The sequence below is a fragment of the Marmota monax genome, unplaced genomic scaffold (assembly GCF_021218885.2).
Source record: "Marmota monax isolate L192 unplaced genomic scaffold, Marmota_monax_Labrador192_F-V1.1 WCK01_AAM20220418_F8-fsc00007, whole genome shotgun sequence".
NCBI lineage: Eukaryota > Metazoa > Chordata > Mammalia > Rodentia > Sciuridae > Marmota > Marmota monax.
This window is the reverse complement of record NW_026692781.1, coordinates 11,890,432-11,916,967: the sequence shown is the minus strand read 5'-3', so window position 1 is coordinate 11,916,967 and position 26,536 is coordinate 11,890,432. Positions and strand designations below refer to the sequence as shown.

Below are 26,536 nucleotides of genomic sequence, written 5' to 3'. Positions count from 1 at the left end.
CTATATCTCCAGTCAGCTCTGTCCTTTATTTCTCTTAGAGGTTACATACACCAAATGTCCACACTTCCTAAACCATCCCCTGCTTCCGACCTCCCCCACCCCACTCAGCAGATCACCTTGCCTCCTACATCACAGAGAAAATTGAGGCCATCAATCGAGAACTCACTCAATTTCCTCCCCTGCCACCTACAAACTTATCTATCCATCCCATCCTTTCCTCCTTCCCTCCTATCTCAGTGAAAATGCTGTCCTGGTCTGAGGCTGACCCTTCCACCTCTGCTTTGGATGCCTTCCTTGCTCTCTCCTCTGGGACCTCGCACCATCCCTCTCTCTCTCCCCTGGTATCTACCTCCTCCTTTCTACTGGCTCTCTGTATCCTGGTCGTATGAACACTTCTCCGCCATCTTGAAAAAGCCTACCTCAATCCTCATTTCTTCCTCTAGCTTAAGTTCTAATTTTCATTCTTTCCTTCCCACTCAAGCTTCTTGGAGGGTTTTCTGGGTTTGTTGTCTTCACTCCCCTCCAAACCCTGCCCTTCTAGTTCCAGTTCTATCTGAAACTACCATCAGTAATGTCACCTTTTCCCCAAAGCTTCTAGACCTTTTTATTGTGGTCCATTCTTGGCTCTTGCCATGAGACATGTTTTTTTTTTTTAATTTTTTATTGTGGGTTGTTCAAAACATTACAAATTTCTTGACATATCATATTCCACACTTTGATTCAAGTGGGTTATGAACTCCCACCTTCACCCCATACACAGATTGCAGAATCACATCAGTTACACATCCATTGATTTACATATTGCCATACTAGTGTCTGTTGTGCTCCGCTGCCTTTCCCATCCTCCACCATCCCCCCTCCCCACCTCTCCCCTCCCCTCCCTTCCTCTCTCTCTACCCCCTCCACTGTATAACCCTGAGGGTCTCCTTCCATTTCCAAGCAATTTCCCTTCTCTCTCCCTTTCCCTCCCACCTCTCATCCCTGTTAAATGTTAATCTTCTTCTCATGCTCTTCGTCCCTACTCTGTTCTTAGTTACTCTCCTTATATCAAAGAAGATATTTGGCATTTGTTTTTTAGGGATTGGCTAGCTTCACTTAGCATAATCTGCTCTAATGCCATCCATTTCCCTGCAAATTCTATGATTTTGTCATTTTTTAATGCAGAGTAATACTCCATTGTGTATAAATGCCACATTTTTTTTATCCATTCGTCTATTGAAGGGCATCTAGGTTGGTTCCACAGTCTTGCTATTGTGAATTGTGCTGCTATGAACATCGATGTAGCAGTGTCCCTGTAGCATGCTCTTTTTAGGTCTTTAGGGAATAGACCGAGAAGGGGAATAGCTGGGTCAAATGGTGGCTCCATTCCCAGCTTTCCAAGAAATCTCCATACTGCTTTCCAAATTGGCTGCACCAATCTGCAGTCCCACCAGCAATGTACAAGTGTACCCTTTTCCCCACATCCTCGCCAGCACTTGTTGTTGTTTGACTTCCTAATGGCTGCCAATCTTACTGGAGTGAGATGGTATCTTAGGGTGGTTTTGATTTGCATTTCCATGAGACATGTTTTGCCATTCCTTCTGTTCAGGGGATCTTCCTTTTTCTCACAAAGATTTTAATCTTCTTTTATGGCCTTCCTTCTCCTTTGCTTTAAGCCCTCTGCCCCTGCCTGGCCTTCACTGCTGATATTGTCCCCTGTCCCTCTCCTGCTCTTTCTCACCCATGTGGGGCCTCCACCCATCTACTGATGAAACCCAAATTGTTTCTTTGAACCATAATTCACAGGTTATGTCCAGGCACTTTTGGAAAAGTGAGTGGGAAAAGTCCCAGAGTCCCAGAGTCTTCTCATTCCCAATCTTCCTCTTCATGCATGTCTCTTTCTCTTCTATCGCTGTGATGGGACCCCACCAGAAATCTGCGAGTCACCCAGACTCCCTTCTTGGTACCCCTCCTCAACATGCACTGCCTCTGTAACTACTGTAACTACCTCTTTGCCTCTTTCATGATTGCTGAAAACAAGAGCCCAATTCTCCTGTAATCTCCAGACACTCCAGAATACAATCCTCATCGATTCACAAAGCTGATCAGGCTGTTCCTCTGCTTGAAAGTCATCCATGGGCTTCCTGTGACTTTGAGGGCAATGTTCGAATCCTTAGTTTAGCACCTTAATGCCCAAATCAGGATCTTGCTCATTTCTCTGACCTAGTACCCACTCACCCTAGTCCACCCCACCTAGGCATCTATGTACCAGATTCAAGGATCATAGGGGAAGCTCTCAGTGGGGTCCTGCTAATTCACATTTCTCCTATGCTCAATGTGATATTTTCTCTGTGTGGAATGACCTTCCTCTTCTTTCCCCAAAACTCTTCTGACTGCATCACTCCTGGGGCTCCCTGATGCGGCCTCCCTTTGTCAATTTTTTATGCCTTCATAATGGCCTCACTAAGCCTTTTCGAAAGTGTGCATCTTGCTCCATTTTAATTGCTGATTTATAAGTGCAAATCCCCTTCTTCTTTAGTACCAACTAAACAGTGCCAGGAACATAATATGCACACAGTAAATGCTTGCTAAATGTGTGAATGATAAATGCATGAATGAATTTTATCTTATTTTATATGTCTTTTCAATAGAATTTCCTGATTTCTTAAATACATATAACCTTTTATGGATTACTATAAAACATAGTTTCATACACATAGGTTTGATGTTACACTAAAAACATGGATACCACTGAAGTGTGAACCATACAGGCTTTCATTATAGAGTCTCAGACAGTTCCTTATTTGAGTTCTTGTTTCTGCATTTCATTTTTTTAAAGGATTCCTCTCTCCACCCCCCATAATGGTATCATCAACAGTGTATCTTCCCCTTTCACCTTCTCTCCATTACCCTACCATTCTACCACTTACTGCATAAAGAAGAGCTAAATGTGTTAGAATCAAGTCTGTAAACCAAGAGTGAGCACCTGTGAGTTCTTTTAATAGAGAAGTGCATAATAGTTGTACTCAGATAATAATGCCCCCTCCCAGGTCAGAGGGCCTGTGCCTCACACAAAAAGAGGTAGCTTGATCCGTCAGCTGTTTAGACCAAGAGTACACACCTAATCAAAGCTAGACCAATCAGATTTTAACTCCCAGGATTTGGGAGTTGGATTACCATGATATTGAGGGATGCAAGCTGCAGGTTCATACAGACTTAGGACCTAAGGTTACCATATTGGGAAAGCTATGATGACCACATCCCAAGTGGTTTAAGAAAAGAAAGCCAGTCTAGAGAGATAAAGATAGAGATAGAGATAGAGATTGAGAGAGAGAAGGAAAAAAAAGAATGAAGCTGACGTCAGGTCATTGGTATAAGACTCAACAACTTCTACAACACATTAGACGGTATTGTCATTGATACTAGATTTCAATTCTTCCTTCTTTTTTTTTTTTTTTTTTTGCATCCTAATGTCACATGATCAAATCTGTTTGTTCCAATATGGTATGATGTGTGTCTCAGGATAATTAACCTTGAACACAATTTATCAGCTCATGGTATGTCCATCAGCCCTGCACCTACCTAATGGAGTCACTTTTGAACTTAAGACACTTAATATCAGTATCACCTAACCTCAGTTAAGACTTCCTTTGATAAAGAATGCTGAAAAAGACTTTTTACATCATGGTGAAAACTAACTTTATATTGACTAGGATAGGATTCATTCAGAAAGTATACCATTGCTTAGAAGATTCTTAGCAAGAAACCTATGTCCTTTTCTCCTTTTCTTTTCCACCATAATTGAGTTTCTGTGTTCAAGGCCCTGTGCTAGGCATTGTGGGAAAAATAAGGACAGACAGTAGACAGTCCCTTCTCTTCAAGGGTTCACAGTGTAATTTCAGCCTTTCAAGTGATTTGGAAATGGAATTTAAATGCACCAATTATTATGTAGCAAAGCATATGCTACCTTTTTTCATATATAAGGCTATAAAGAAACAGGAGACATTTAGCAAGGGACAAATTACTATATAAAATGCAAAATGCCTCTACAATAAAAGTGTGACTTTAGTTAGAGTACAATTTGATTTATACTCTTAGCCTTTCTGATAAGTGAACCTCTGCATTTTCATATTTTATTCTTAATTTTTAAGCATTAGAGTGCGTGCTGTGAATGATCAATAGGTAAAGAGGGCAGCAGTACCATGGGGCCTTGAAATTGCTCTGTTCACACCTCTCCCTGTTTTCTCCAGGGACAGCGTTCCCCACTCATCCCCCTCTCTATTACAGCTGCCCCCGATGATTAAATATCAGTACCGAGCAGCTTTGTAGTATATTCTCCTAGGAGACTTCTTCTATTCATTTCTAGCATAATCTCTTATACTCATTTCTTGGGAATGAAAACCCATCTTGTCGCTTTCGGCCAGGTCCCAGAAGTGAAATACTGGGGCACATTAATCTGCCATGACAGCCTAATCCCATTCCTCACCACCTCCCAACAACTCTCAATTTCCTAATTACTTTTCATAGTTTTCCTTTTTAAACTTTCCTGTAAGCCATGGCTGCATGCTGCTATTAAGTCTTTTTTCAGAGAATGTGAATATCTAGGGAAGTTATGAAGGTCCATTTCAATTTCCTGGTGCCTGTAGAAAGAGAATTTTTATTTTGACTTTTCTTTTTTAAATTTTCCTTGGTGTTCTGCCTGTCCAAAAATGAAAAACTTGAGTATTTAGGATGACCTAATCAATAGCACATCATGGATACTCACATGTATCAATGTTCTGTGCTTTCTCTCCTCTCTCACACTCTACATATATCTAATCATATTTTCACTGCTACATATGATGATATATTTACCGCAGACAACTAACATGAGATATGATGTCAAAATCAATTTATTCCATATGTGATTGATTTGGGTTTCATTTTCATGTTTTACCTGAAGAAGTGGAGATATGCCTTTACACAAAAATATTACATGGAAGAAGTGGCCTCTTTTAAAATTAAAATGGCTCAATTAAGAGTGGATAATATCCCCCTTCTGCATGATCACAATAGTGTATTTTTACATATTGAGGCCTCTGAGAAATCCCACAATATAGAAACAGTTTAAATTTTTAAAGCAAGCATTTCCCAAACTTATTTGATCATGGATCCTTGTTTTATTTCTGCCCTTCATGCCACTTAACATTCCAGAGAAATTAGTATTCTATGGAACACATTTCAATAAGCTCATCCTAACAGATAGGCTTACTTTCTACCACTTGAGTCAAGGATTATGACTCTGGATTTCACTCTTGGTGGTCCCAAGAAGTGCACAGTATGTAATGATAGGTGTAAGCAGCATTCTCAATAGGGCCTGGCCAGAGAATGAGGCACTGACAGGTTTGTTTGAAATTCCCACAGGGACAGAATCTAATAAAGTAAATAAGAGATACATATGAAAATAGTCTTGCTTAACTCATTTTACTATAGAAAACTGAAAGTAGAGTTAGTACCAAACTCCATCCTCTGGATGCTAACATGGCACCTTGCTGCAGAAAGGTGAGCATTTTTAATGCAAGACTGGTCAGAGAAAGTCCCCAGCACAATTAAAATGTACTGCGAGCTTCCTGAAGATAAGAGCCATGAGTCATGTATCTTCCTATTCCAGCCTGGGGCCTGGCATAATAATAGTCATCAGTGCTTGTTGGCTGAATTGAATGAATGATTGATGGATGAATGGATGCATGAATCACAATGTCTTCCTGCACATTCATGCATTAATATGGTCCAGTTGCAAAATCTACCTATCTTCTATAATTGAGTCAGAATTGTGTGAAGGCAGGCAGAATGTAAGATGGAATTACTGAAAGGAACAAAGGGAATCTGATGAGGAAGATCTCAAACCATGGAAGTCACATAGCTGTTTTTGCATAAATACCCTAAGGGCCCTTGAATGAAGCACAGCTGGTCAGGAGCCACTTGGACATGGGGGAGAGAGAGAATTGTGTCATAGGGAGCTTCAGTTTGCTTGTTATAAGATGTCCCTTGGTTAAAGGAGAAAACACGCCTTATTCATCCTGAGAAAAAAAATTGAAGAGAACTGTCACCATCTAGCTAATTTAACTTGTATGGAATCTGCTCAATCAACATGAATAAATAAAAAGATAATATTTTGTATCTTGAGTCTACCTCTCATCAAGACTCTGTCATGAGGATTCACTGATCATTCAGTAAGTGTGGTGTATCTGAGCATGGCTGATTGAGAGTCTCAAACCGCAGGAATCTGAGCTTGTGGTTAGCAGTTACACTAGTCGAATTTTGAATTAAATTTTGAAATCTTCTTTCATTGGCAACAACCACCTTGTTAAAATGGAGTATCAAACACCAGAAATGTCTGTTATAATTATCATTCTCATTAGGCAATGAGAAGAAGCTTAAAAACTTGGATCCAAATCTAGAACTGATACTAGCTAGCTATGTTACCTTAGAAGCATTGTTTTCATAGAAATGAACTCTATGTAAGATTAGTTAGTAACTAACATTAAATCTTAATTCATTTAAGATTGACCTAATGAATTTTTACTTTTAGATGATATAGATTAAAGCAATTTTAAAGAAATAACATATATCTGATTAAAATCTCATGCCTTTCTTGCTAGCCCTCTTCATCATAATTCTTACTAACTCTAACAAGCCTTGCTATTTCTCCTAACATAATGGTCAGCTCTGATCTTTCCAAGGATCACAGATCCTCTGTACCCCAGAAACTAACTGAGGTCTTAGACTGCCTCACACTGAAGGTGGGATTGAAGCATGAGACCGAAATCCTTCACATTGTTCAGGACAGGCTGTGAGCTGTCAATCTACAGTATTTCCAAGTTAAGGACAAATTTTCCTTTCAATGTCCAAGCCCCTGCAATAAAAGGCAAGAAAGGTACACAAGGACCTAGATGATCCTCAGGATCCCTGATTTCCCTTTAAACTGGAGGATTCTCTGGCCTCTCTCTCATCTCCTAAGATATCCTAACTCTTTAAATGAACACTTTATTGAATTTAACATTATTCAGGGATGGGTTGTTCTACAAAAACAAAATTTACAGATAAAGCAATCCCTTCAAGTATAATTTTGATTTAAGATGGAAATATTCATACCTATTTTAACTCTTGATTAAAATCAATATAGACTATAATCTACTCCATACCAGACACTATGATAGGCACTTTTAAATATTTTATTATAGTTTTTTTAAGTAACAGGTGAGGTAGATGGTACTATCATAATTTTGGAGACCAAGGAACTGAGCCGTAAAGAGGCCAAGTCACTGTCCAAATGATATTACTCTACCAATTGCAGGAAGAGCTAAAATTTTACTCCAAATCCAGGAAACTTTGCGGAATTCTACAGAGCTATCTCAGTGTGATTGGTGGCTGGGAAACCATAACAGAAGGGCTTCAACATCGTACATATAATGTATAAAGTGAACTCTGCAGAATATTCACAAAGTCTTTTCCTATGGAAAGTCAAATACACTTGGTGTAAGAGAGGTGCTCTGACCCTCAGAACACATACAAGTTTTAATTAAGGAAGACTACACTGATCTCAGAGCCAGAAATCCTGCCTCCCACCACCATAGCACTTAGAGTGGACCTGGAACATTTTAGTATTTGTATTATTGTTTTGTGCATTATTTTTTTTCTTATGATCATGTTTCATCTCTCTTGCTCATCTGTAAATATCTTAGAGGCAGAGACTGTACCTTATTAGTCACATATCTGCAGCATCCAGCCTGACACAGAAAATTCTTGAACAGTCTACTTAAGAGATGATAAGATACACAGTTACCCAAGAAAGTACCTGCTTACAGTTCTTTGTCACATGTAGGAAAAGCAGTTCAATACAAAGAGCTGGTGTGGGGAGGGTCAAGGTGAAGGGCCTTGCTCACTCAGTCTTCGGTCCTCTTTCAGGAGCGGCTCTGCGCTGGCCCAACTCTATGGAACCTCTGCTACCTTAGAGCATCACCATTTTAACCACGCTGTGATGATCCTTCAAAGTGAGGTACGACCTGCTCCACTTCTCCCCTTCACAGAGGACCAGATATCCTGTTCCTAATTCTCTTTCTTTGTAGTTCCACACGAAGAAAAAGAGAAGCACATGTAAGTCAAACTATCAGGCCTTTGTGGTTTTTTGGGATCTTTCAGATGCCTGACTGAGAACCTTGTTCAAATTCTTCTTGTGCTGATTCATTTGGGTTTCCTTATTGATTAGGAGACTTTGCAGACTCACTTGCGGTCATCAGAGCTTGATCTTGCCTTCCTTAAGGAACCTAGAAAAGCACAATGAGTGACTGGATCCAGGTACTAAGTGGCCTAACATTCCCATTTTGTGAAAACCCCGAGCCATTTTAAAAGATGGTGAAACAAAAACAGGGTGAGAAAGTTACACTTTAATAGCACAATCAAGAAACCTATAAAAGATAAAAGAATTTAAAATTGCTGGTGGGACCAGTTTGAAAGTGAGAACTACAACTAAAAATAAGACCCAGGGCTGATGCCATATGCCTTATTTTGCTTCCTGTGGCAATGCAGGAGTCAGAAGTAGTTGGAATTTTATACTTTTAGCTTTCCACGGAGAAAAACAGAGACAGTTAGTGAACTGACTCTGACTGAGGCGTCTTAGTTTTAAATTGCTAGGAAAGGATCTGTTTAATTTTCTGCAGGCGTACAGACTTTTTTTTTTTTTTGAGGCCAAGAAGGGATCATCTGTTCCCCATTATTTGTCAGTTCTCTAGCTGTGCCATTAATTATTATTATTATCATCATTAAGGCCCTGCTTCGCTGGAATAGCATCATTAAATATGGAGGATTTTTTTTTCTTCCAGACTATTTTGAGAAAGCTTGTCTTTTGCAATATCACGAAAGCCTTCGACCTCATAAAGGAGAGTCAACGCTCCGGAACGTGAATACAGGCTGGGGCAGGGCCAGCCTGCTGAGGGCGATGTATTTTCAGTTGGGAATGAAATACCTAAGGTTAGGCTCTCAGTTAGCCAGCATGCTGGCAACTGTGGAATTTTCCTATGAAAGCTACATTTTAGCCGAGTGCTCTAGAAGAGGAAAGGAAGCACTTTAGCTCAGACTATCTTTACTTTACTGGCAAATGTGGTGTATTTATACCTCTGACCCCAAAAAGCCCCACCTTCCTAATAACAAGGATTAAAAACAGATGTAAGTTTCCCAGTCGCTTGGAATCTGCGTTGATACAGACATAACACATTGATCGTCCTTCACTCTGGGTTCTAATGAGTAACAGCAATGGATAGTAATGAAGCCTTGTACTGAGCATCTGCTTTGTGCAACACTGAATGCCCTGGTACTGCCATGTCCCCTTCTGTCCTGCCCATTAGAATGGCAGAAATGCAGGCAACTTTATTGCCCATTTTCCAAATGACACACAAGCACAAACAACGCGGGGTGGCTTGAGGAATTTTCTTTCCATCAGCTCCACTCTCACTGCCTCCCTAAACAAAGGGTAGAAGCGGTGTTTCAGGAAAATTCAACTCCACTTCAGGGACCAAACCTTGAGGCACTGTGCAAGGCAAATTTGCATATAAACTATGCACTGATGCAAATTAATGGATTTTTCTTTTTTAATGAAAGCTGATCTGGTTAGCTTTGTCACTCTGTTCTCTGGAAATCATATTAGTTACTTAAGTTCTTTAAAAGCAGTAAAATGTACACCCTTACAAATAACCAGGATCCTCAAGTTCAGAGCAGTTTTCCCCTTGTCTGAATGTTAACTTTTCCTAACTCTTGCTGCTCAAGGCTGTTTTTCTTTCACTGGAGGCTGTGTGGCTCAATCCAGGTGTCTGTTTTTCTATAGCTTCTGGCCATTTTTTTCCCAGGCCCGGAATACCCACTTGTGATTAGCCTATAGGGTAATTCTCCTGGAGAAAAACCTGGGCAGAATTATGGTGTAGCATTCCTTTAGTTACTTGTCTTCTTCTTAATGGCTAAATTAAGGGTCTGAAAGAGTTCATTTGGAAATTATTATTAATATTGGACCTGGTCCCAGGTGGAACCAATATACTCTAGTCTTTAAGGAGTGGAGGGTTCACCCAATGAGATAAATTAACTCAGGGAAGCAGATTATCATCTAGTGTGTCTGGTAAGAGATGATTTACTAATTGATATTCTGTTTTCCTGAAAGAATTAATTTTCTTCTCACTGAAGAACAAATGATAGGCAGTCCCATTGCCCCTTTCCTTCTCTACCATCTCTTGGTTCTCAACACTAGGTTAAAATTGGTCTGTTTTCCAGGCCACAGGCTTACGAATTCATATTCCATGCTGAGAAAACCTGAAAAATTAAAAGTCCTAACTTTTTTTTTTTTTGTACCAAGGATTGAATTCAGGGCACTGGACAACTGAGCCACATCCCACAGCCCTATTTTGTATTTTATTTAGAGACAGCATCTCACTGAGTTGCTTAATGCCTTGTTTTTGCTGAGGCTGCTTTAAACTCTTGATACTCCTGCCTCAGCCTCCCAACCCACTGGGATTACAGGCATGTGCCACTGCACTCAGCAAGTCCTAACTTTTAAAGCAAATTAAGTGAATTATTGGTTACGTTACAGAAAAGCAAATTTTTATGAAGACAAGAATGGTTTTCAAAGATGTGGAGATAAAGCTGCAATCACAAATTCTCTTGGGTAAAGTCATCTTTATGGTCCCGCTGTTCTAAGAACATTGTTCTAAGAACAATGGCTTATATATCCTAGCTATTCAGTAACTATTCATTGTACAAGTTTAATCTACTACACCCTTCATCAAAGTAGGTCCTAACAGTTGAATGCAGGGTCCCTCAACTTCAGCAGCATTGATAGGTTGGGCCAGGTTGGTCTGTGTTGTGGGGAGTCTCCTGTGCATTATGGGATGTTAAGCCACATCCCTGGCCTCTCCCATTAAATACAAGTAACACCCCTATCCTGCTGTGACCATTAAAAAATGTCTCCAGATGTTGCCCAATGTCCCCATTATCTAATGGCTTTTTATCTTCCTTCAAGCCACTTATTGCCCCAGTCAATATCTCCAGAATGCCAGTTTAAACTTTAGTAGTGAAACTAGTATTCATTGAAGGGTCAAAAAGACTCCCAATTTTTTGCCAACTTCTCAACTATATGATTCCGTAGGAAACAGGCAGTTGGGTGGAGTTGTTGGTACAAACATTCATAAGAGGAGTTCAAACATTTTCAGAGTTTTCCCTTTGACACAAAACACATGATAAAGGCCCCACAGTAGAACTCCTCAAATATGATTCACTTTCTGGCTTTGCTGTATTTGCCAAGGAATCTATAATTGTATGAAATTTTATTAAGCTTTTTAAAAATGATTTTTTTTCATTTTTTTCCCATTAATATAGGAAAAACATGTAATCAACAACCACAGGTTAATGATGTCTTTTGTGACTTTTTACTCTCTCATTACAGGGCCACAACATCTTTGCTAATTTGTCCTCCCAGGAATATAGTGACCTTATGCAGCTTTTGAAGCAGTCAATATTAGCAACAGACCTCACGCTGTACTTTGAGTAGGTATTGGCATTTGATCTATTTGACAAATGGATATCTAAAGTTCCTTCTTATAATTAATTTTCAGGTCCAGATTGGGGGTTGCTTATTATTTTAGCACTGATATCAATGTGTAAAAGGGCTAAATTTCTTAATGTTGTTCTTTCCTTTGAAGTTCATTAGGGTGTGTGTATATAAGCCAAGAGATTTTGGGATACAATGGCAAGGTTTATATCTTTTTTTTTTCTGTTTTATGAACCTTGTTTGGAACTCTTGACTCTGAAACTAAATGATGGTCACTTTTATTTTAGATACTGTCTAAAACTGCCATTTTAGACTATTATGATGGATCTATAATGGCACTGATAATGATGACGATGCTGATGAAAACTATTTGTTGATGAAAGATTGGCTAGAAATCCAAACTTCACATTGGGTTTCTCCATTTATTTTTTCAGAAGAAGGCTCTCCCTTCTTTCTACAGTTCAGGCCTCTCTCTCAGAGAAAATTCCATCTCCCCCTTTCCCAGTGCTCCTTCAGGTACCACCTGTTTTAGCAACCTGAAAATGTCTCCTTCTTCTGACATACACAGTCGTCTCCTATGTTAAAGACCAAACAATTTCTCCCCCTTATCAAGTTATTTCACCTGAATCCATGAAGATCTTTAATTGCTTTTCAACTTGTGTTTATTTCACTACTTTTTTTAGATAAACAGAGCATGTTAGTTCCTCTATTTTCTTAGTATGCATTCATATTATGAGAGAAGAGAGCAGAGTTCACCTCCACATTCTATCAAAATTGTGCTCTCAGTAATCACCAAGACCCTGATATCTTCTGGCTTTGTCAGATATCTGAAGGTTTATGGACTTTTCCTTGTCAATTCTGCTTCCTTTGCTTCCCTCAACATCCAGCTGTTTCTCTCTTCTTTTCCAGATCCCTTATAACTTGCCCTTCCCCTTTTTTCTACATGTGAGTTCTTGAACCCATTTTTTTTTTTCCTCCACTGGCCTCACTTCTGTGTTAACTTGGCATAGGTTACTACCTGATTAAGAAGACTCTGAAATGCTTCGCTCTACCCCTTCACATTTTAGACCTATATTTTTAACTTCCATCTCAAAAAACCTCCAGTGTCTCCCTTACCTTCTAAGAAAGTTGTAAATTTGGTTCAACTTCCAAGGCCTTCCATTATCTGGTCCCGATCTTCCTTCATTCTCATCTTCCACTTCTCCTCCACATGATGTGTCAACTTACAGCAGAGAGGTCTACAGATCACCATTTGAAACACTGCCGAGTAGCCACTGTCATATCAGCGTTCCCGCATGGAATCCTCTCCCTCCCCTTCCCAATCTGGCTGAACTGCCCATCCTTCAGTTCATCTCATCTACCTTTCTAGGAAGTCCTGTGTTACTCCCTTTTAAATCCTCCTGCACTTTGGCATTGTGTCATTTAGGATTAGGTTCAATGGTGAGAAACAGAAAACCCAAAGTAACAGTGACTTACTTCTCTGTCACATAAAAGAAGTTAGTAAATCAGCGCTCTGGAGGTGGTAGAGGAGGTATGTGAAGTCCTCAGGGTCCTGATCTCCTCCAACTCTTCTATACTCTCACCTTCAACACATGGTCTTCACCTCTCTGTCAGATAGTTGCTCAAGGTCCAGCCATAATGTCCACATTCCAGCCACCAGGAAAAAGGAGGGACAAAGAAGAAAGGAACAAAAGGATAATGTAAGCTGTCTAGGAGAATGTTCTGAAAACTGTCACATCGCCCTTCAACTTATATTTCACTGGTCAAAATTGAGTTACTTTGCCATACCTAGCTTCAGGGAAGGTTGGGAAAGGAAGCCTATTCTGGGGAACAATATACCCATCTAAAAACCTGGAGTTCTAATACTGAAGAAGAAAGGAAGGAGGGATATTGGGGTAGACAATTAGCAGTATTGCCACGGTGTTTATTGTTGGATTCTGCTCAACAGATTACTTACATGGTATTGTGGGGGTAATAAAAGCTCTGGAGTTATATTTGCATGAATTTAAATCTCACTTTGATCTTCTAAGTAAAATCTGATGTATTGAGCCCAAGCATCTATGTCTTTTCCCTCCTAAAAGTCTACAAAAATGAAAATAAATTTAATATTAAAAAGGCATAAATATGAAAGATAAATGTCACACAGCAAGTGACAGAAGATGCCAATACATTTGTGGAAAATGAAAGGCCTAGCAACTGCCACCGTAGGTGACCTAGAAGAGAGGAAATAGAAAGCAGGATCCACAGACAAGGAGGGCTCTAGAGAGCAAACTAGTTTGCCCCATAAAACCTGTCTTGGGACTTTGAGACAAAAATTCTATGAAAGGTGGATGTGAACTCAAAGCTAAAGGCAAGCAGAGGGCCAGCAAGCCAGTTTATGGAATACTCAGAGCCCATCATGTCCTCCACCAACATGGCCAGGTTAGTCCCCTTTCCTTACCCAGAGAGCCAGAGGTCCATTCTACAGAGAGTAAAAGGACCCTGGACCCAAGAGAAGTACAGGGTGGGAATAGGATGCAGGACTCAAAAGAGGGAGCTCAGTAAGATGGAAGCAGTACATATTGAAAACTCAGAGCCAGCCAGGTACAGTGGCTCGTGCCTATAATCCCAGAAGTTTGGGAGGCTGAGGCAAGAGGACTGCAGGCTCAAAGCCAGCCTCAGCAACTTAGCGAAGCCCTAAGCAACTCAGCAAGACCCTATCTCTAAATAAAATATTAAAAAGGGCTGGGGATGTGGCTCACATCAACTGCCCCTGGGATCTATCCCTGGTACTCAGAAGGTCCAGTTAAATTTAAATTCCCGATAAACAATGGATAATTGTTCATTGAAATATTTGAGACATACTTATATTAAAAATGAATTTATATCTGAAACACAAATTTAACTGGGCTTATTGTATTTTATCTAGCAACCCTACCCACTCCCCCACCCTCACACCACACACACATAGAGACAACTCCTACTTAGCTTTTAATTATTTATTATTACTTACACAGAGACAGTCAAGAATCATATGATATTTTATAAGCCTCCAGTATGAGAAAACAGAGGCCTAAACAAACAGGGGGAAAATGGAATTAAGAGAAAAACAATAGGGGATAGCGGGGCACATATAAGAAAACAAAAAAACTGTTGTTAATGTCCTTGAAAAACCAAGGTATTGCATCTATGAAACAAGAATGGGATGCTTTTAAAAATAATAATAGGAGCAACCATGGAGATTGCTCTTGAAATTAAGAACATGATAGCCAAAATAAAAACAATCAAATTAAAGCATCAAAAATACAAAGGACAAAAACACACTACTTTATTTATATGCCTTTTAGTGCTGCTTGATTTGTTAACTATGTGCATGTAATAGCTTAGTAAATATTTATTTTAATAATATAAAATATAAACTTCAAAAACAAAAATTCCAGCTCTGTAGCTAACTAGCTGCATATCATCGGACAAATTATTTACCTCTCTGAGCCTCTTCTTCCTGTGTAAAACAGAGATAATACCACCTCTGAGATAATAATTCTGATTTAATATCTTAAATGTCATATACGTGGTGAGAACTACAATTTCAGTTGCTTTCATACCTATTTACTTTGCATGTTTTGTGGCCCTTGGGTTTACTTAACAATCATGACCTTCCATCTTTTCCTGGATTGATACTCTTTGATTTGGGATTTATGGAAAGCCTATATCTTTTTAATGCTTTTATTTCTTGTCCCTGACACTTGTGGGGTATGTGTTATTTTTTCTCAAAGTAGAAGAATTTTCCCAAGCTAAGTCTCCAAGTAACTTTTAAAGGAGGGAAAAAAAAAAATCTCCCCACTGGAGTCCATTTATCAAGACCTGTTAGGGATGTGACGAGTCACCCAGTGACCGTGGGAGTGCAGTCAAGGAAGTTGGTTGCCAGTCGTTTTCTCATTACTCTCTTCTTATCTTAATGCTGCAGCCTCAGCTAATGTTTGCTGACTCCCGAAGAAGCTGGCTTGCTCTTTTTCTGTAAGCGTTATTGTTTTTGGAGGTACTGAATAGCTGTGCATTCTCTAATCTAGCCCTTCAGGGGTCTGATTCCCTTGTCTGTCTGAAGTTGCAGCAGAGTATTGCCATATTTTTAGCCAAAACAACCCCTGGGGTTATTGAGGAGGACTGTCCCCCAGATGCTTTTATTTCATAATATGCAGTCATGGAACTGGAAGGGATCTTGGAAATGTTGTCAAGTCATCTCCTTTATTTTGCAGATCATGCACTGAAGTCCAAATGGTTAAATCATGCAGCTTGAATCACATAACTAATTATTGGCAAAACTGGAACCGAGTTCCAGCTAGAAGCTCCTCTTCTAGAGCTTTCTTCACTATTACCATATGCCCTCTTGAATGGATGAATCAAGAATAGATGTCATTTGAATTGGGGAAACAATATGACACTGTTGACCTTCCCAGATGTATCTGGATCAGAGTAAAATAAAAACCAACCTGGGTTCCTGTTGCTCTCTCACCCAGCACAGCTGGAGACAAGGACTTGCATGCAGTTAGTTTAGTTTTGGAAACAATACCAAGAATAAGAGGTGGGTGGCTGGGACAGTGAAATGGGGAAAGAAGGAAGCCATTCTAACAGTACATCTACTAGTTGGCAATCACCATGGTCAGCCAGGCGTGGACAACTGAGAAGCCTCATATGCTACATCTCAAAATTGTCCACCAGCCTCCATCTTTGTCAGACAAAGTTTGCCATGAGGGGTGCTGCCCCCACACATTTCCAGGTTTCATGTGCCTGAGGGCTGGGTGTTCCTGCAGCTATCCCCAGTCCCACACATCGAATCAGAGCAGACCAGGACAGAAAAATGCCAGGGGCCACACAGGAGCTGTGCTGTTGTTTGTGGTGGCAGTGGCTGAGAAAGGTGGAGGCCAAGAGGATGTGAGGCAGCACCTACAACTGGTTCTGGAAGTCTGATTATCATTGGGTTTCTGTCCTAGTGTCAAAAGTCATGATAGAATTGAGAAAACCAAAAAGGAATCTCCCCACAGGAAGAAGAATGTCCTTCTAGAAATGGCTACAAGGGGCAGGGAGAAGATCCCCACTTTTGGGGAAGGGGTTTATGACTCATTCCCAGGGGCAGGAATTTGCCATACTTCTAAAGGGGAAAATGTAAGACACGTGGAAATGTGGAATCACTTTTTTTAAACAACCATAAAAACTTTGACCTTAATTTGAAATGGCTGTGAGTGTCCTTGAGATTCTGTGTACAAATGGCATATGAAAGCAGAATTCACAAGATAAAAAACAAACAAACAAACCCCTCCATGTGCATGTCTAGGTTTCACGGCCCATGTCTGGCGGTTAATTATTCAGTCTGATTTTCCAACTCACTGAAAACTCAGTTACTGCTGACTGATTTTCTGAAATTGATTTCCTGTGCCTATTTCTGAGTCCCTGCAATGAATAAGGCTCTGATAATTAAACAGTAATTTTACCAGCTCAAGCAGGAATTCGATACACCCTCACGTGACTTTGGGAGAGCCACTCCATCTGCTTTTGCCTTGGTTTCCTTGTCGGCAGCAGGAGGATAGGCCTTTCTTCCGTGCCACACTGCTGGGGTCCTTGTGGCAGTCAAAGGACGTTACCTAGATGAAGGAGCTTTGATAATTTAAAGTACCTTATAAAAAAGAAGTCATTCAGCCAGAAAACTTAATAAAATATGCACCATAAAAGATGGCACTGGGGGTGGCAGAGAAATAGATCTAAAATCACAAATGTTAAAACTTCAAAGATGTCACAGATGCCCTGTAAAAATGTCTGCATATAAGTCAACAAAGATGGCCTATGCAAATTCCACAATTAACAATAAAAATAACCAATATTTTCCTGAGTGCTAACTTACACATCATCCCAGTTAATATTGAAAGCATGTCTATGAAACTAGAAATTAGGTAATATTATTAACCTCAGGATATGCATAAGAAACCAAAGTTTGGAGCAACTCAGTAAATTGCTCACAGGCTGGGGTTGTGGCTCAGTGGTAGAGTGCTCACCTAGCACATGCAAGGCACTGGGTTTGATCCTCAGCACCACATAAAATAAATAAATAAAATAAAGGTATTTTGTCCAACTACAACTAATAAATAAATAAATAAATATTTTTTTAAGTAAATTGCTCACAAGGTTAAAAAGCAAATTTGGGGTTCAAATCAAGTATTTGGACTCCAGAAGCTTTTTCACTTTGCCATTCTCTCTGAAGTTGTTTAGTTGTTAGTTTAAGAGTACTAAAGGGGAAACTGAGGCCAGTCCTGAAAATACTCAGGCATCAGTGGCAGCAGTAACTTGAGCACGTACACACCTGAGGCTGGTTCCAAATGCGTTAAGTGTCAGGCGAATGAGAGTTCCATTAATACAGGTCCAGCACCTGGAGTCAGGGTGAGTATAGAAGCTGCAGAGTGCAGTTGCTCAGGAGACTGGGGCAGGGAGGGCGGCTGAGACTGCAATTAGAGTCTCTTAGTTGAGCTAAGTTAGAGTATCACAGATGGGCAATTCATTAGCTTTAATACTGTTAAAGTTGTTAATACTGAAGTTGTTAAAGTAACATCCATTTCCCACAGTTTGTGTTGGCATAACACTGTATCTCTCCTCTATCAGGCACGCTCCAGGCCAGCACTGTTCTAGGCATTACATGTCTCCTTGTGTCACTGTTAGATGGAAGCTCCCAGAATCAAGACACCTTATTCTTTAGCTCATTCTTGCAGTCCCCAAACCTGACACACTATCTGACAAAACACATTCTCAAAATATTAACATTTTGATATTGAACTCTCATTAACAGCCGCAAGGTTGATATTGTTATTCCCATCTTATAGATAGGGATCCCTGGGCTTTCCAAGGGTATTGGCCCAAAGTCCTCAGATTCTCTCTATTCAACCTCCATGCCACATTACTCAGACTACTATGTAAACTGAGAATTATCAAGCAATTCATATTTTATAAACCCATGCAAGTACTCAATGCATTTCAGATTGACTTCCTAAATTAATCAGACTAATCTTCAAATCGAAATTTGCCACTTCCAATTGCATTCTGCAAGTATTCATCAGCAACATTGCTAACCTAATGGTTTCTTGTCTTTCAAGGGGATGCAGTAAGTAGTGCTTCTCAAAGCACCTGATGATAACCAAATTGTACTATAAAATATTTTATGTTGTTTGGAGTAATAGTTTGACTATCCTTTTAAAAATTAGATTGCTATGGAGACACTGATTTAAAAATACAATGGAAATTCAACAAATGTTTCTACAGCTATGCAGAAATATTCATCCATTCATCATTGAAACATTATTTATTAAGAACCCACCATGTTGTATGCTTTCAACTTCCTTGGTCAACTGTACTCAGCTGGTCACTATACTAAAAAGGATAAATTAAAGCCTAGGAAGGTGTTGATGACCAGTGGAGTTTAACCTGTTAGTCTTTCCCAATCATCCTTATATTTTAACAGAGCCTGATGAGTTCAGCAGCTACAGCTACTCTGATGTTAGAACAGACCATGAAGTAGGTTGATGGAAGAACCAATTTGGTAATTCATGACACACTTCAAAGCATCTTCAAGTATACTTGTCCCTGCCTCCCCACCAAGGGAATATCACAGCTGAATACAAGTGAGAAATCCATCCAACTTTTTGAATCCTCCTGTTGCAGACACTGTGCTAGCTGCTGGGAATGCACAGAGGATGAGACATGGTTCCTACCTTCAGGGAGGTCAACAAAGATGACCTATGCAAATTCCACAATCAACAATAAAAACAACCGATATTTTCCTAAGCGCTAACTTAATAGTGGTAGCAAATAGTGATGACACATCCAGTAAAGGGCTGCGGTCAGAGTAACTGCAGAGTTTTCCAGCTAGCAATGGCTTAAACTGCTTCTTTGCCAGCTGATTATGATTTGACTGAACCGACCCTTAGACACTGCTGTTTTCTAATCTTCTGTTCTCAGCATACAGAGTAATTATCATCTTTTCATTTCCTGCATTTTGTCACTGTATCAACAAAAGCACAGCATTGAACAGGTCGTTTCATTCAGGGTTTTAGCTGGTCTTTGTGTTATCAGTTCCAGTCAAAGACAAGGAGAAAACTCATTTCAAAATTAAATAGATGACTTTTGTTTCTTGAGTCATAATCGCTGGAGTTAACATCTGCATATTACTCTCCTATTCCTCTCTCCAGTGCTTTTGGGCCAAAAGCCCAGAAATCTTTCCAGAATCGGAATTTAGCAATTAGAGGTCAATATATGATTTGCCTGTTGAACAAGCTATAAGGACACTAAGGAAACACATCCTCCTCCCCCGCAACCACCTCCCCATCCACACATGCCCAGGCCTCCAGCCCCTGCCTAGAGATTCTGGAGTCAAAATCGCAGGAGAATCACAGTGATGATTTGCCACCTCAGCAGTAAAGCCTTCCTAACATTTGTGGCCTCTTGTAGATTCAAAGGAATTATATGAATATATAAAGATACATATACGTCCATATAGGAATAGATATATAAATTTACCCAAAAATCCTGATGAAAATATACACAGGAATTGTGATTTCTCATTTTATAAATAAAAGGTGCTTTTCAGATAAATTACAAACCAGAAAGATTTTCAAGTAGTAATGGGTGACTGGTAACCAATCCTTAGAATTATTTTTGAGGGTAATTTTAACTTTCTTAAAGACTGCTATTTTTCTGAGTGGAACATATGTCAGCAGAGCCGGATAAAAGCCTAATAAAAACATATCTGATTATAAATGAGATTTTCCAGTAAGTTGCTTTTCACTAGCCTAGGTGCTTGCCATTGTCCTTGAAAACCAAGGTTCCCAATGATCTGCTTGAGAAGTTAATGATATAGTTCCTCTTGACAAAGGAGTGTGAATCTGGGGAGTATTATATAATTTTGTGGATTTTCAAATATTCATTTTAACAGTCCCATGTTCTAAAAAATGCTTTTTTTTCAACAGTTTCACATATGTTCATGCTTTTGACTCTGTGTTATCTATACACATATACACAGAAAGATGTTAAAAGGAGCGATTGAATGGGGAGACTCATTCCCAAAAGCACAGTGAATTCACTGTTGTTGCTTTGTAATGCTTATCACCAAGGAGGAGGTCAGAAATATACCACCTGCAGCTGGGAACCACCAACCTGACCATCTGAGCTCTTCCTGGAGGATTCCCTTGTTAATGATAGAGAGACCTGTCTGGTGTCCGCCTTGATTGGCTCTGCCTCAGTACAGCAGCCTATGATGCCATCACATCTCATGAGGATTGGCAGCTATGACTAAACATAAACTCAAACACGAAAGGCTTTCCAGCCCCAAAGGTTGATACTGCAAATAGATTAATGAGATTGTCTCAGAGACTAGACCTAAAAAGCTGGAATCTACCTCGGTCTACTAATAACTGCCCTGGAACCTTGGGTGAATCACTTCACCTTGAGTTTCCTCATCTATAAAATAAGAAAATTATGGCAGATTTCTGTCAAAAGCTTCATACAGCATTCACAGTCCATAAAAATAATGAAAACTCCAACACAGAACTCATTCTATGACCAACAATTTAATATATACATATACATGTACGTACTCACATATACATATACACATTTGTATGTATATGTGTGTGTATACTCACACATGTGTATGTTCATATTTAATTTGATAAAATTATAGTGTGCAGTGATACTCCCTTTATCTTCTGAGGTCATAGCCAAACCTTGGAAGACCTGTCATGAAATAGCCACACTTTGGCAATGGAGGGAAAGTCCACATTAATATGCCTCATTTTTATGTTTTATGAAGTGATTTCTCCCTCCCCTTCTTTACCTACCAGCCTCTAGGGGAAATGAATGTTCTCTTTTTTCCTAATGTGATAGAATCCAATTTTGTTAATGTCATGTGGAAAGCCATGACTAATTATGAGTTTAGTTTGTTTAGGAATTTCATACCAGAAATTCTAGCTATAAAAATTTCCAGCACTGGGGAATTAATTCTTATGATGCTATTCAGTTGTCATGTTAGAGATAGGATTTTTTTGAAAAAGGAATTTGTTTTCTGTAATGAGTTGATCACCTAGGCAATATGACCCTGCTTTGCACCAAAGATGTTATGACCCATATGTTGAACACACTACCTGCATACATAGCAATAGTAGAAGGTAGGTCAAAGATTGAATGGGAATTGTGTTCATATTTCATGCAGGTTGCTATGGTTCCAGCTAGAATCTTGTCTGCAAGAATCTGACAGGATTTTCCCTGAACAGATTTTACATTGTTTTCAAACCTGAGTCTCTCCAAATGGCATGTAGGAAGCCCCTAGAACAATTAGAATCTATGTAAAATCAGTGGCTAAAGAATTATTTTAAAAAATGAATAGCTCTCTGAGATAATCATTTTCATTCTGTCATCAATTTCACACATATTTACTGAGCTCCTGCTACATGTCAGGAACTGTTCCTGGCATGGCATTTATAGGAGTGAACAAAAATGGGCCAGGCCCCTGTCCTCGTGAAGCTTGCATTCTGGCGATTTCTTGGAATAACTCATAGGTTGACGTGGCCACTCAGGTGCATAGGATGACAAGGATGATGACTTCCAGAAAGCCTTCGTGATCCTCCAGACACTCCAAGCTAAGTGCCTTTCTCTGTGCCCCTTTAACACCCTGGGCTTCTCTCAACTGTTTAGAGCAGCTGGTATTCCAGCAGGTTGCATTTGTATTCCAGTCTTGCCGCTCATCAGCTGTGAGACCTGGGGCCAGGTACTCAGCCCTTCTGAGCTTAAGAACTGTAATGGTCCTTCCTGAGCACCTACTTTTTGCCAAGCACTCTGCCACATGTTTTATATAAACATTTAATTTAGTCCTCCCACCAACCATTCAAGATAGATCTCAGTATTACTCTCTATGAATAAGAAAACTGAAGCCCAGTGAGACCATCTCACAGTCAGTCATGTGGGTAGTAAGTGACAGAACCCAGGAAGTCTGCATAGAAAGGAGCCTATAAATGTTAGCTTCATCAAGCCCAGGACTTGGGTGAGGCAAGTGATGTGGATTGTATGAGTAAAAGGTCAGATCCTGTCTTTTGTTTTTTTAAAAAAAAAAGAAAAAAAAAAAACCTAAGTTGCTGAGGCTAGCTTTGAATTTGTGATCCTCCTGCCTCAGCCTCCGGAGTGGCTGGGATTATAGGTGTGCATTCTGTGGCTGGCTCTCTGCTCAGATTTTGTCTTTATTTAGTATTTTGTTAGTTTGTTCATCATGAATTTTGTATTTGGTTTTTATTTCTTGAATACTGCATTAAAATATTATTCATCTCATTTGCTGAGCCTTTGAGCACCCATTTAAGTTTTGTGCCCATGGTACCCTCACCTCACTTTAGTCCCAGTATCATTAGCATCACATCTGAAGAGGGAATTACCTGTCAATTTGCCCTGGCCAACCTCAAAGATCCTTAAAGGTACCACCCATGTCTTGTTTCCATAAAGCCTAGAAAAATCTTGGCACAGAGTATATGTTCAGTAAATATTTGTTGAACTCAACTTTCTGCTTCACAAAAATTTTAAAAAGACTACTTTCTATTCAGCAAGAGTGGAGGACTAATAAACTCTTCAGTTTCCAGGTAGCCCTATTGGCCCACTGTGTATATTATTATTGGCAGCAATACTATGTATTACTATATTTTCATATTAACCATGGCTGTGGGGTGTTGAGTATCTACTAGTGCTGAACACTTAGCAGAGGACTTGTGTAAAAATCTTACCACAAAACTAGACACTGAGATTCAGCAATCTAGAGTTACTTACCCAGAATCTGACAGTAAGTGACAGGAAGTGACAGCATCAGGCCCAAGTCAATGTGAGCCCAAACCCTGGCACTTCCCACTCCTCTGCCTCTCTTTCTATTTCAGTTCACAGTCAGTGGTGGTGATGTGACAAAGACATCATGGTCACTAAGGAGGGAGTGGGCCAAATGAAGAAAATGGTAGTTTACAAAAAAAGGTCCACACACTGTGGTCCACCTAAAGAGGAGGGGGTTGTTTGTTTGATCCTTTCATGTTAGTGTACCCTGCCATCTCTGCTGACAACCATGGGGGTTCTCTTGGGCGTTGTTCCATGCTTTTGTGTGTCCTGGGCCTGCATCCACTTGAAGGGATAGGTCCAAGACCTGTCTGTGTCTTGGATGAAGAAGTGAGCTACACACTTGTCTTCCTGACCTGACCCCTTTCAGGTAAGTTGATGAGTCAGTCTGACCAATGAGCAGAGAGCCAGAGAGGGTCAGTTGGTGATGTATGCACCAGGCCAGACACAGGGGAGCTGGTGGTTCACAGCATTGTGTCCTTTGTCCTCCCAAATACAAGGGGTCAGCACTAAGTTTCTCAGATCCTATTCTGATTGCCACCATAAATGAACGGTATGTTGTGGTGGTATTTTCAAAAATATATTCCTTAAAACATCAGTACTACGTGGAATCCCACAGTTTAATAAGGTTAAACAGGCTTTTATACCTCAGTATTTTCAGTGCCTTCCAAAGGGTAGTGTCCCAAAGAGAGGCGTCACCGTGAGGCAGCATGCTCACACCTACTGGGCCAGGGCTTCCTTACTGGGAGCAGCTCTTCAGATGGTACTTTGTGTAGGATGTGGTTTGGAACATGGAGCGTGGTGAGCCTTTAAATGCTGTCTCCTTGGGAAATGCCAAAAGGGTGAAAACTTGGGACAAATTCTTAAAATGGTGATGAGCTCTTTTTTTTTTCCTTTTTCACTAGAAAAAAGAATCATATAACTAGATTAAAAAACTTTTGGAAATAGGAATAAGACACCCTGTTTTCACAATTTTAAGATGTTCCTTGTCTTTTCCATATCTGCACGCCTCCAGATCCATGGAGCATGGGGGTTGCCTATGTGTTGAACACTGAAAACCTTCTGACATGTGCTAAATACTTTGCATGGGTCATCTCATTTAATCCTTGCATAACTCCATGAGGTAGCAGATATAGTTCCCATATCAGATAATAGGGAATGAGGCTCAGAGGGTTTAAGTAGCTTCCCAAAGTTGCACAGCATGTGGGTGACTGAGCCACTGTTTAACACAGTTACTTTCTGACCCCACAGCCAATGTGTTTAAGCACTAAAGTAGTGAAATAGTTATTTTCTAACCTGGAAAACAAATATTTGTCTTAAATTTACTACCAGGGAGTTTATCTTATCTTGGTTCATCATGCAAGCTCAATTCTGTGCTGAATGATAGAAAACATTCCAGACTGTTTCTGTTTTTTATTTGTCCTTGCATCCCTTCTCTGACTTTCACAAAGTGTCACGGGGGCTTCGCAGCACATAATCCTAAATGCAGTACCACATTGTTTTCTGTTTTATGGCCCTATAATCTCCTTTGTTGTAAATACATTCAGAAATGATTGTGACTTTTTCTTGAAGCCTCAACATTAAAAAAAATGATTTATTTTGATAGTGCTTTAGCCTCATGATTTCAAATATCAAGTTACTTGGTTCAGATGGTCTTATATTTTCCCCATAAGTGTGTTTATGTCACCCCACAGCCCGAGAAATTTCATTTCAGCTGTTTTTTTCCCCCTTTCTTCATTTGATTTTCCTGCAGGAAGAGAACTGAATTCTTTGAACTTGTCAGTAAAGGAGAATATGATTGGAGTATCAAAAACCATCGTGATATATTTCGGTAAGAAAAAGCTTATGTTTATGTGTTTTTTCATTAGTTGAACATTTAGTCACACTTTTCTGACAGCACTAAGAGCATATAAGTGATTTTTAAAATAATGAATCTTAGCTTACATTCAAAACATTCTGAAATTAGTTAAATAACTAGAGATAAGATAAAGAATGCGTCTTTTTTGTCTTACAATTTATTTTTTTGCCTTCTCTCCATTGATCTCCCTCCAAAATTAGAAAATAATGTTGGAATTAGTTCAGCTTCAACAAGCCATCATTTTTACTTTTTCCTGGGGGACGGGGCGCGAAGGGGTGCAAGTAGGGAGGCTGGGGATTTGTGAGGTTTAGAAAGCAGAGTCATCCAGCACAACGAAAAATGGAGAGCTAATTTGGTTTTTCTTTAAAGCCCATAGGCATTGTGGATAGAAACCAATCAGAACCACCTGAGTGGGGCGTGGGGGGTGGGGGGCCTGGAATTAGGAAGCCTGTTCTAAGCTGCAGGAGACCTCTTCCCAAGTGTTCAGGAAGAGTAGCAGCAAACCATTGTTACACTGCAGTGTCCACAGCCCCTCCAGGTAGTTAGGTACCTTTCCTCTACTCAACCCCATCCTTCCACTGACTCCGCCTCAGACTCCACCTCACCTCCCCAGACCTTCTGTGGCTCTTCCTTCTCATACTGCTGGATTTCACTGGGGAAGCCTGAGAGGCGACATTAGGACACACTGTGCATAACCAGGCAACCACTGGATCTGGATCGGAGCAGGCTTTCTGTCACAGCCCCTTGACTGTTACAGAAGACCTCTGCCAGCAGCTCAGGAGCACAGGGCTCCACCCACCCCGTTCCGCAGCTGTCATCATGTCATTGTCTCCTGAGTTCTCACCAAAGGGCCCTGCATTTTCCTTCTCTTTACTTTGTTTTTAGTTGATGATGGACACAATGTCTTTATTTTATTTGTTTATTTTCATGTGGCGCTGAGGATCGAACTCAGTGCCTCACACGTGTTAGGCAAGCACTTACCACTGAGCCACAACCGCAGTCCTCTTTGTGTCAGCTTTACGGACTCTTCAATGTCCTTTGGTAGGGGGGAAGCACCCCACTACTAATTCGTTTGCCTGCCTCCACCTCCCCAATCCCACACCATCAGCCTTGCAGCACCATTTCTTGACTTTGGCTTCCATTTTCAAAACCTAGTTCTCTCTCTCTGACCTCTCTACATCTGAACATATACTTCTACCTCCTCTAGAGAAACATTATCTGTAAAGCCTGCCCCTTCTCCAGGTCCCATCTTAGTT

The 26,536-nt window shown here is 40.1% G+C and overlaps 1 protein-coding gene across 1 annotated transcript in view; it reads left to right on the top strand.

The window, feature by feature from the left end:
• Pde11a (phosphodiesterase 11A) overlaps positions 1-26,536 on the top strand; it is a 381,530-nt gene that overhangs the window by 303,623 nt on the left and 51,371 nt on the right. Inside the window, exons 14-16 of the mRNA XM_046447555.2 lie at positions 7,927-8,017; positions 11,444-11,544; positions 25,176-25,253. Coding sequence (XP_046303511.1) covers positions 7,927-8,017; positions 11,444-11,544; positions 25,176-25,253 — 270 coding nt within the window. The remainder of the gene's footprint in view (positions 1-7,926; positions 8,018-11,443; positions 11,545-25,175; positions 25,254-26,536) is intronic.